The following is a 12,403-nucleotide window of genomic DNA, read 5'->3' on the forward strand; positions in this document are numbered from 1 at the left end:
CTGGTTTAAGAATAAATGTGTTTATTTCCTATGCAAAGACCCTATTTGTCTGTTTTTCATCTTAATCATTCTTATGAAATACAAAAAAACGAACCGCATTTTTATAAATAAGACTTTTCAGTACAACTACTGTTGAATTCAAAATGATGAACAGCTTATCATAACATTTGTATTATCAGAGGTGGGATAATAAACAATGATTAATATAAGAAGTTGCAATTCTTACCCTTCATACCATTAGTGTCATTGATAAAAAAAAATATGGACTCGTCCAGTGTCCAGTTTGAAGTTCATTTAAGTTAATCCAATCAAATTGCGTAGGATTCAATAACAATGATCGGTCCTGTAATAGGGGTAAACTGGGTAGGGAAAAATGACAGATACTTAAAGTTTATTTTTGTGAAAACGAATAAAAATTTGTCAAGCAAGAGTTTTGCTATAGTTTCCAAAACATGACGTGTTGTATCGGTAAACTTTAAATTTGCCCGTTTATAAATTTTGAAATTTAAAGAAACGAAGGTTCCAACTCCCTCAGGTAAAGTTGGCCTTAGAAGGATTTGGCTTTTATTTTAAGTCATTTTTGATTATATAGCTCTTCAACTGTTTCAATTTTATACAATTTTGGCTTTCAAATATTCGGCTCTGAGCGTTCCTGATAAAAGTGAATCCAGAAAAGCGATTCGGACGCATTAAATTTATAACCTGTTGTTTAATTTTTTTTCCAGAACTTTCCTTTGAATATTTAAGGCAATAGAAAATTGGGCTTCAAATGTCTACATAATTATTGACTTTATACAGAAAGTTCGCACTTCTAAAACATTAATTGTTTTACAAATAATACATGGATACAAAGGAAAACCATTTCTTTAAACACTGCAAAAAATGTCATTCTGATTGGTACAGTGGTATTGTCATAAAGTGCGTTGAAATAAACCGTGGTATAGCAAACATCGATTTCCTTCACAAAATGTTATCACACACTATAATTTATCTTAACACGTATAATGAACTACATTAAAAAAATGTTTGAACTAAATGATAACTGGTAAGTATACAAACCGAATTTTCTAAACCAATGTGAGTTTAACACTATGATAAACATGTTCGTAAGGAGTGTTTAACTATTAATTTCTGACTGTTATACTATCAGTGAAGAATGCATAGCAGGTGACGCCTATCCTGTCGACGCACTCGGTTTAGGTCCTTTTTTAGTTCATGCGATTCCACCAGTTTCTGTTTGTTGCCTTGATTTGCCCCTTCTTATCGATTCATAAGATTTGTACATCGATTAAGTACTGTTATTTTGTAAACAGTTCTTTAATTTCCCTTTCACATATCTTGATGATGTCCTGTTACCTAATGGCCCACATTTCAATGAGTGCTTACACCTCATATATCCCAGGGAACTTATACTATCGATACTAGAAAGTCTGCTTCAAATCATCATCTGTTCCTCGATATTGACACAGATGGACGACGTTTTACAAGGATCTTTGACATACGCTATGATTTCAACTTTCCAATTGTCAACCTCCTTTTTCTCAGCAGAAACATACCCTATTGTCCCATCGTATGGCTTTACATATCTCAGTTAATACTTTATGATTGAGCATGTTCACACTATACGGACATAATTATGAAGACGTGGTCCTTACACAAAAACTGCTCTGTTATTAAACCAATTGTATCCTATTCCCGAATAATGTCAAAAACCTGCCTGTTATGGAAAAAAAACGTTTCTTACGAATACATATTTGTACTAGGGTACAGGTTGACTTGGACAGTTTGGTCCTAAATACCGTTAGAAAATTTACTATAGATAATTTCAGATAGTTTGATTGTAATTTTACTACATTGAAGTGTACCCTGGACACTGATGCAGCCTGAATGTATACATATATCTAGGTCGTTGTTTTTTTAGTTTGAATTGCGTTACATTTGGTCATGTCGAGGCCTTTATTAGCTGACTATATGTATGGATTTTGTTCCTTGTTGACGGCCGTATGGTGACTTATGATTGCCTTAATCCATGACATTTGGACTATGTTGGATAGTTGTCTCATTGGCAATTATCTTATAATGAAGAAGATATTTGAAATGTTCGAATCTATGTGAATTATTATTGGTCCTCTTTGTACATATTTTTATGTCCCATCTGGGAATTTCATTAGAAATAATAGAGTTTGTTTGGTTTGTGTTGTTGTAATTGCGCCTGACATAAGAAAAAAAAAAACCTTCTTCGACGGCATTATTTTATAAGTCTATGTTGGTCCATTTTAGAATTTGGTATTATTTGTAGATCTTTGGTTTTCTGGGTTATTTTTATTTATATCTTGTCTACTAGTAAAAATTTATTGTTTGAGGTTTGATTACTTGTTATTTCACATTCCGTATATATATGGTGTGCGCGCTAATCTATTGGTTACTCTTTTTGTTTTATCAATTATATTGATTGTTGTTTTACCAACGTCTATATTGGTTTATGCAATTTACATGACTTTTTTGTATCAAAATCACATATTATACTTATGTGTATGATTCAAAAATACATGTCAGAATTATTATAAAGGTTTAATACCATTTTAAAAAATGAGAAATGATGATTTCACAGATCTGATAGTAACCCAACATTAAAAACATAGTTAGAATATTGTTTAGAAATAAAACTGTTTTCAGTACACCAGTCAGCCAACAACCAACAGAAAGAATTGCTGACGGAACTATTCATGACAATTTTTATTTCGAACTTAAAATACATTTAAAATCAATAAAAAAATACTCAAAAAGCTATCACATGAACTCAAAATACCGCGTACCTCGACGCCCCTATAATAAAATACATTTTTAAACAATGTGTGTATATGTTGTAACCGACAAGGAACAAATATGTACAAAGTAATGAACCTAGAATTACGAAATATTGTATCAACCATATAAGAAATACGAAACTGAATATTAAAATTTAACGTAAATATATACTGGAATTGGTAACTAATTTGAAATTTTAATAATTTTCAAATATTTACACTGTATTTGTTTACATGTTTTTCGAGTTATGAAGATGAAAGAGATAAGAATCGAAGTATGTTACAGAATGAAGAAATATACATTACATAGAGTAAACGTTTATGCATTGATTTAGTAAAATAAGGAATAGAAATAGGCTCCCCTTTTAGCAGTTTCTTTCTCTCTAAGTCACTATGAAGCTTCAGATACTCTTAGCGTGTATTTTACAAAATTGCCTTTATTCATTATTCCAGGTATACCAGAAATGTCTTGCATACTTATATTCGCATCTACTTATATACCGATTCAAATACTTTGTTATCATTTTTCTAAAATTATGTTACTTCGCCATTGACATGACTGATAGTCATCATAATTATAAACGAAATTTATTGTACGATATTATGCTTATTTAAAGTATTTTAGTATTTTCTCGTTTTTTCTCAATAATTTTTTGGCACCTGCTAATTATGAAGAAAGAAACAAACTTGGTATGTGAAACGTTATAAAACAAATATGGGCGCCAAAATTATGTATTCCGTTAAATCAATATTAACAAGAGCAAGAGCATAGAGCACAGAGAATACATCTTTAATAATAGTTTACATTATTGAATATTATAAAATTTGATAAAACAAACAATTATCAAATACGTTTCCAAATTCGAACAAAAATAAACATATTGATTATTATGCAATGTTGTTATAAAACACTATTTTTAATATTGACAGTATTTGCACACCGTAGTATATTTTACATGTAAAGGGACATAATCCAAATAATTTTGATAATGGGGCAAAGAACATTCTTGACACGACAGAAAAGTGAAACATCATAACTATATGTATTGTGTGAGTATGCGTTAAAAGCAAATAACTGTATTCTTAGATTGTCAGTCGTTGTATAAATGTGTACAGTAAACACTTCTAGATTGACCATTGTATATGATAAACAGTTGTACTTCCTTGTAGCCAGAAATGGTCACGTTTGAAAACAACTGTAGTGCTAAAATACGTATGCCCTTGGGGGTGCGGTTTATCATGTGTGTCGTTTGTTTTCTGATATTTTCTGTTCCTAGTATTTATTTTGTAATTTATTTTTTTTTTGGTTTTTGTGTTGACTTTTATGAAATTGACACCGCATTCCAAAAAGAACGATATGGACAAATATTGATATCAGCATGACAACGTGTAAATGGAAAGGGAAGACGGGGTTAAAACAGGTGCACCACAAAATCCAAATAAAATATAAATTTTCGGAAACATAAAATGCATTTGAATATTAAAACTCATGTAATCATGCCATGCCTGCAAACAACTTTCCAGAAGCACAGGTTTGTTTGTACTCAGAGTAGATTTTGAATTAAAAACAAGTCATTTTGACAAATAGGTTCGTATGAACATAAAAGCAGTATACGACCCTTTAACAAAAGAAATCGACAAGGGATGGGTTGATATCTACTTTTATTATAATTTGATTTAATCTTATTTTCTATCTCTCATTTATTTACATTTCGTAGTCAAACCAGACCAATCAGGAGGAAAAATGTTCATTAACCACTGCAAATATCTTTCTTTATATCTTTAATAATTACTATCGTTGATCGGGGCTCATTTTTGGATAAGTTTAGTTTCATATGATTAAGTGTATTGATAAAATAATATTATTGACAAATAAAAATGTTTCAGCTGCCGTATAGACGAAAAATAACTGACAGATGATGGTCACTACATTAGTGTAGGATAATTTTCATTCTTTCCCCTTTTGTCTATATAAGCTAAAAATTAAATAATGTAAAACAATGCAATTATACATTTGAGCTCGAAACAATTAATATGCAGCCATATGTTTACGTATATTACGGTTATTTTCATACAAGGCCGTAAATAGGCATATTAATTTAGTGGGGAAGAACTGATCGACGTGCGTAGCAAGGCGAAAAATTTCGGCAGGGGGTCTGGGATAAATGATGTTAAATCGTGCATTCTGGGCATTTTTTTAAAAGCTTGACATCGTTGCATAGCTATATAGATTGAAGATATCACGAATTGATTTCAAACCGTTTCATTGCGGACGGAGCTAAATATTAATTTTCAGCTTTAAGTCTTGAACAGGCTATATTGGGATATACTTTGCCATTTCACCTTCAGGAATATCAGATAATCATATCTTTGTCATCTGAATTCACTGAGACATAGGGGTACCCCCTATGTTATTTTATGTTATTTTAGAAATGTTATTTTTAGTTTTTCTTTTTGCTACATGTTACCTTTTAACGGTATGGGTACGGGAAGTTGGATATAACTATATCGTTTTATGTTATTCTAGGAATATTGAATTTTAGGGTTTTTTTTTATGGATACGGGAAAATTGAACTGGAGTTTTCGCCGTCTACATGTAGGTCCGTGATTTCAGATTATTTCTGGAAATAGTCAGTGGTTAGATCTTTTAGATCGACAATCGAAAAATGAGGCGGGTAGGAGGGGGTCCGATCCCGAAATCACGAACTAAAATACACGAAATCCCGTAGTCCCCAATTTGAAAACACGAAAACCCGTTATAAAGGTCCTACCGTCCCTCAATAATGTCAAAATTGTATTACGGGATGTTCTTTCAAATATGAAGCTTAAGGAAACATGGATAAAAAATAATCCATGAAGGTTTCATATCATTTATATTTTAGTTTATCTGTAAAGAGAACGAATAAAGTTGGGGAAAACAGAGAAATGAATACTCAGACAGGACTGCTCCCGTGCGGTGCCCCAGTACTTGATTTGTCAGTCTATTTATAGTTTTTGGATTAGTTCCAATGAAAATATATTCAATACTGGAACTCTTAACACCTGTTGTGAACACAAATAACATCCATTAGTTTACTAGAATTATTCCTTCCTCGCCTTCAGTATCGCTTTTCCTTTTTCTGCAAGAGCCTGTTTTTAACCAGATATTCATGATGATTACCGATTAATAGGTTAATGTAACCGAGAAACATCACCCGGTGAGATGCTGAGTTATATCATGTTATATCCGGGAAGAATAATTTGAAATGAACGATGTCAAGTTATAGAAATTAATTCTCAAATCTGTGACCTACACTCAAATTTAGGAAAAACTATGTTGTTATGGGAGAATAAATGTCATTTTAAAAAAGTCCGTCCGACCTTTATTTTATGCCCCATTGATTTGCATAATACGTTTCGAGTCTGCGATTAGTTATCATTTACCGTGGTACCTACAATTATAGTACTAGAAGTAAGTATTGCTCTAGACTAGCATAATTCCAATGTACACCCTGCATCCGAAAGATAACGTTCATTTAAATTCTATATGCATGTAATGTGGTCATTATGAAATATAATACAACAGTTGCAGCCTTTATAAATTAGTGCACATTGACCTACGATTTATGCTTTATTTAGAGATAATTAAAACCAAAGCAGAGTTCAATTTGAAAAAAAAGCATTCCTATAATTTTGAGTAAAGATTCACCCAAAGGTGCATCAAACCATAAAAATTAACATAAAGAGAGGCCTTTAAGCATTTAGTCAGTCACGCATTTTGTCAGTCTGTCGTAAATAATTTTGGTCTGCAATGCTCTTCAAGCAACTTCGTTCTTTATTTGCACTTTAAACTTTTTTGAATTGAGAATTACTGAGTCTTTTGTAGACGATACGCGAGTCTAGCGTGCAAAATTGTAATCCTCGTATCTATGACGAGTTAATTTACAAAAACAAACACTTGTGTGAAACACTCTTCAATAGTATATTGTGTTAATAGGTATAAAGGGAAATTACACGAATTACACGAATGAGGTGAATCTTGAATATGTTTGAATCTTTGTTTTTAATATATTATCATTGTGCATGTAGTCACAATATTTAGTCAATTAAAATAAATGAGGGAATGGAACCACACATTTATTTCAATATATATAGGGTATTTGGTTTTTCTTTTTAGTTATCTTGTCAGCAAATAACAAACTTTTCAATCAATGCATAGAAGGTATACTATCCACAATCGAAGGTGTGTTTTATGTCCTGATCTTGACCTCGATATTGACACAGTCATCTTTGCTAGCCAAGGGTTACGATCCAGTCCCCTCCTCTCCACCCTTGGCAGAATAAGCCAACATTTGTGTTTTCAATCCGCGTCATCTACTGGTAGATAAAATCGCGAAGTGGATAAATCGTACTTTATAAAAAAAATCACTCGGATTCAAACAAACAATTCTCTAAAACTGACATTATCACGACGCTTGATTTCTTGATTGACAGCATTTTTGTTACGTTTGGAGGACGTGTTACTTCAACAAACAATCGGCGATCCCATGGGGAAAGAATGTGCTGTTCTTCTTGCCGACCTTTTCTTTTATTCATATGAGGCTAACTTCGTACAGGAATTTCTTAGGAAGAAATTAAAAAAAAATAGGAGTATCATTTAGCTTTACTTTCCGCTATATAGATGATGTTCTCTCACTAAATAATTCAAAACTTGGTGAGAATAAGATTACAAGTTTTGCTGTTAATGATAAAATAATGCTAACTATAGTGCACATACATTGTATGTACCCAATGTAACTGACGTTAGATAAATCCAATATAAACAACAATAATTGTCCTTTCCTAGTAATGTATATTTCAGTTTACATTATACAAAGATTGTTCGATTTTTTACGGTGATGTTTCATTATGTTCTTTTCACGGAAGGTATATTTTCAAACTCGTTTTCTCTGCCAGTGTCTGAAGTTACGTTTAAGGTTTCAAGGACCGTAATCCATAAATATGTTGGGTGGTTAAAGATTGGTATTATATTCTGGGAAAATATGCTTTATTTATTAGTTGTAATTGGCGTTGAAAAAGCTTTTTCTTAAATTAAGAGGGATAGCCGAGTCCTAAAACAAAAAGATGAACCCCTCCAAATTCCTCATATGCCTCTTCAATGATAGGAGTCTGTAATTTAGTTGTTGTCTTTGGTTGCCGTGTGTCATATTCGTTTTCTTTTATTGCGCTACAATAATTCAAGCCGTTGAAATTCTCGTTAGAATTGTTTTACATTATTTCATCTCGGGGTCTTTTATAGCTATACGATATTGGTTTTCATCATTGCAGAAGGCCGAACGATGGCCTATTATTGCTAACAAACACGTCATTTTGGTGTTTGATGGATAGTAATCTCATTTAAAATCATGTGACATTTTATTTTATTAATATTTGTTTCACTATTTATAAGATGAAATATGTTTTACTGTATATAATCGTTAATTAACTGAGTCTTGTTCTGTTTCAGAGGTTGCATATACTTGCTACCAATATTTACCGACAGGATGGCCACAAAAAAAGCGTTAAATTGTGGTCCATGTGACTACAAACATGAAACAAAGTCAGCAGTAAAATGGTGTACAGATTGTACAGAGGCTTTGTGTTCGACATGCTTTGAAGCGCATAAAAGTCTGAAAGTGTCAAGAAATCATAGTGTTATTGCAATAGAGGACCATAATACCCTGCATGGAATTATATTGGATTTGCCGGAAACTCAAAGATGTGACCTGCATGGCAAGCTTTCGGAATATTTTTGCCCTTTACATGACCAAGTAGTTTGTATCAAATGCATCCAAACCAAACATAATCAGTGCACTGGTTGGTTGCCAATCTCAGAAGCAGCAGATGGTGTTAAATCATCGGTATCAAAAGAGACGATCAGTCAAGATCTTGAGGACGTGATTAGAAATTTTGAAGAGTTGATTGATAACCACGAAAAAGAACAAATAGCGAATCAGAACGCTTGCAAAATTTTAAAAGGTAAAGCTTCAAAAGTTGTTCAGAGTATTATTCAGAAAGTAAAAGACCTTGAAGCAGAATTTGTCAATACAGTTGAAAAACAGCATCAAGATATTTCTGGCAGTATAGGCAGCCGGACAATGCAATTTCAGGATAAACTGCAAAAAATAAAAGCTTTGAGAGACAAACTTAATGGTTTAGAAGGTTATGCTTCTGATACTCACATATTTTTGAGCATTCGTAAGATTTCTAAAGAATTGAACGATAATACCGAAGAAGTAAAATCTTTAACTGAGGAGCCTGTTACTATTTTGAAAGAACTCCAGTTAGCAGCCCCAATTCAGACTTTTCTATCGGAAGTTAAATTGCTTGGCCATGTTCAAAATGACCAAAAACGTATAGCATTTCAACCAACAAAACTTCATAAAGTTCAGTCTCATGTTTCTGTTTCGGTCTCAAAACCAATAGAAGATATAGAAATACAGAAAATAGTAAAGATTAATGTTTCTAAGTCGCAAACATACAGCTCGAAACTTTGGAGCGCAGTTGTCTTGCCAAATAGACAGTTAATTTTCAAATGGACTGAAAGTAAAAATATTGTCATATACACCTTAGATGGAAAGTTTGTAAGATATCAACCTGTAAATGACAACGTTAAATATATGGCAATCATAGACTCAGAAAGACTAGCGTTCTCCTATGAAAGAAGCAATGAGGTTTGTATTTTCAACGTGCAGACACTACAAACGGAAAAGAGAATCGATTTTAAGGAAAAATGCTACGGATTATCATATGATGGTAAGAACTTATACGCAGCTGGAACGTCAACGATACATTGCGTTGAAATGACAGATGATCTAGTGCGTATATCATCAGTTCCAGTGAACACGAACTCTGTTGCTTTTCTATCTGTCCATGGAGATAGACTTTATTATGCTAACTACGATAATCATACCGTTTACTGTTCCGAGAAAAACGGAGAGGAACTATGGTCTTTTAAAAATGAAATAATGAAGTTTCCCATTGGCATTACAACAGACCAGTATGGAAATACATACGTTGCATGTACACAGTCAAACAACGTTCTTGTGATTTCAGCTGACGGAAAAAAATATAAAGAACTACTTAACGCGTTTGACGGCCTTGTAAATCCTAGAGCCATATTTTACGAGAAAAGTGATAATCGTTTACTTGTTTGTAATAATGAGAACGGACAAGCACTTTTGTGCACAATAAAATAAACATTTTTTTGAAAATTTAATTTTTCGCAATTTTGTGCTGAATATATATGAAATATTTGCAAGTGAATGTTTAAAGACAATAAATCAATCTCTATCGCAAAGGTGGTCTATAATTGGTGATTGTTTAATTGAAGATGAACACACTCATGTGAAATGTGGGAAAAGGACAGAATGGTTTCCTTTTTCTTTTTTAATATATCTTGGGTAGGATATTTAAAAATTGCATTTTGCTTTAATAAAGGTTTATAATTTACCCTAATTGTTCACTTTTGTGTATGCTTTCGTACTCTGTGTCTGAGAAACACTTAAAGAAATTGTAGTTCTAGAGTAACTTGTCAGTATTGCAGTTTTGTTTTTATTTGAAATACTTTTATCATATTGTAACTCTGTAAGCCTTAAATTCCAACAGGTCAATTATGAGAACCATAAAGAGTCGTTGCAAGGGTTCTATAGCGTGCAGAAAGCGTGGTCGTATCGTGACATTGGTTTAGCGGGCAAAACTTTCTTTCCAACAGGACGTCGATGCGTATTCATACATCGTATGCAGAATACCGAGAGCACTTCGATTCCATAGGCACAGATCTAGATGCCGGACAGGATAGGTTCATTGACACCTTATTTCTAACCCCAAGTCAATTGTTCGAGTGTTGTTAAAAAGTAGAACAGAGTACCAGCGATGATTTGTTGATTTTAAATAATAATAAATTGAGAGGAATTATTCCGTATATTCTTTTGATCTTGATATTTCAGAGTGACTCAGAAGACAACTGTACCAATACATAATAATAAAGAAATGATTATCTGGTCATTGCAATCGTAAACAAGATCATGCAGTAATTGTGGTATGCATTCCACAAAGGTAAAAGCAATGTGATGTCATTCATGAGAAAATAAAACAACAGACGCATATCTTATAAAGAATTCCTGTGCATACTCAAAACTATACCCTTCACTAAATACGCAGTCTCGATCTTTTTTGTTTGTAAACAATTCCAATAATATACATAAAATTTCTGCACTTTATACCTTTTTTTGTCAAATATAAGAATTTGATGTTACTTCAAGATGAAATTGATATCATCAAGGTACTTGACAACATATGTGTTACCCCTTTTTTTAATGAATAAAACCCCATAACTCGGAAACGTAAAATCTAAAATTCAAAAAAATCGGAAGGGAGCTCACGTCAATAAATATAAACAGTTCACCAAAGTTTCATGAAAACTGCTCAAAGCGTTTTTGAGTTATTGTCCGACATGTCGACGACGGACGGACGGATGGACGGACAGACGGACGGAGATACGGACGGACGGACAACGGTTTACCATAATACGTCCCGTAAACGGGAGTATAAAAATAAAACGAGAAAAATAATTTCCAATACTGTTTACATCTTGATATCCGCAAAGGTTGGATCAGAGAAAATATATCGATATATGTATATATAAGAAAAAATGTCCTCCATGTTTTTGCACACCTCAAATCTCCCGGTACAAAATATATAATATATCACTGTTTACGCGTTTATTTGTTTTAGTGTGACTTCGCATGGAGTGTGATGCATGCATACTAGGAGACCCTTATCCTGTCGATGGACACGGGTTCGCTCAATTTGGAGTATGTGCGATTCCTTCAGTTATTTGTAGGTACCAAGATTTGTCTCTTCTTAATCGAATTACCGTCGGTAAACTACTGTGACTTGATTTACGGACTCCATTTATTCTGTTTGTTTACCATTCCAATAAAACACACAAACAATCTGCACGTTATGATATCAGACTGTTCAGTATGATGCATGCATACTAGGAGACCCTTATCCTGTCGATGGACACGGGTTCGCTCATTTTGGAGTATGTGCGATTCCTTCAGTTATTTGTAGGTACCAAGATTTGTCTCTTCTTAATCGAATTACCGTCGGTAAACTACTGTGACTTGATTTACGGACTCCATTTATTCTGTTTGTTTACCATTTCAATAAAACACACAAACAATCTGCACGTTATGATATCAGACTGTTCAGTATGGACGTATTCTATAATACGGCATGAAAAATTTAGCAGGCTATCAGATAATTTGTTTTGTAATTGTCAATTTTCCTAATTCGGGTGTGGGATAACTAACAATGATTTATGTTTTCTTTAATGACTCAAATGTAATGTATTGAAATATTTTTTTCTCTGTTGGGTTGTTGAATACTTGTGGTATCTTTAGAGAGAAACAATGAATACACTCTCTAAATTTGTTTTTTCGTAATGGTTCAAAGTAGAATATATTGAGACAATAACGTATCTTGACACGAATAATGAACCATAGTAAAACATATTTTAACTCTCATGAGAATTAGCATGTAATACGAACCGAATGTTACTGAACAATATA

The 12,403-nt window shown here is 32.9% G+C and overlaps 1 protein-coding gene across 1 annotated transcript in view; it reads left to right on the forward strand.

Moving 5' to 3' along the window:
• LOC127711596 (uncharacterized) overlaps nt 1–10,277 on the forward strand; it is a 31,478-nt gene extending 21,201 nt beyond the window's left edge. The window contains exon 2 of the mRNA XM_052217698.1: nt 8,293–10,277. Coding sequence (XP_052073658.1) covers nt 8,330–10,024 — 1,695 coding nt within the window. The 5' untranslated portion in view covers nt 8,293–8,329 and the 3' untranslated portion in view covers nt 10,025–10,277. The remainder of the gene's footprint in view (nt 1–8,292) is intronic.
• Nucleotides 10,278–12,403: the final 2,126 nt, after the last annotated feature.

This window comes from Mytilus californianus, unplaced genomic scaffold (genome assembly GCF_021869535.1).
Source record: "Mytilus californianus isolate M0D057914Y unplaced genomic scaffold, xbMytCali1.0.p SCAF_8, whole genome shotgun sequence".
Classification (NCBI taxonomy): Eukaryota; Metazoa; Mollusca; class Bivalvia; order Mytilida; family Mytilidae; genus Mytilus; species Mytilus californianus.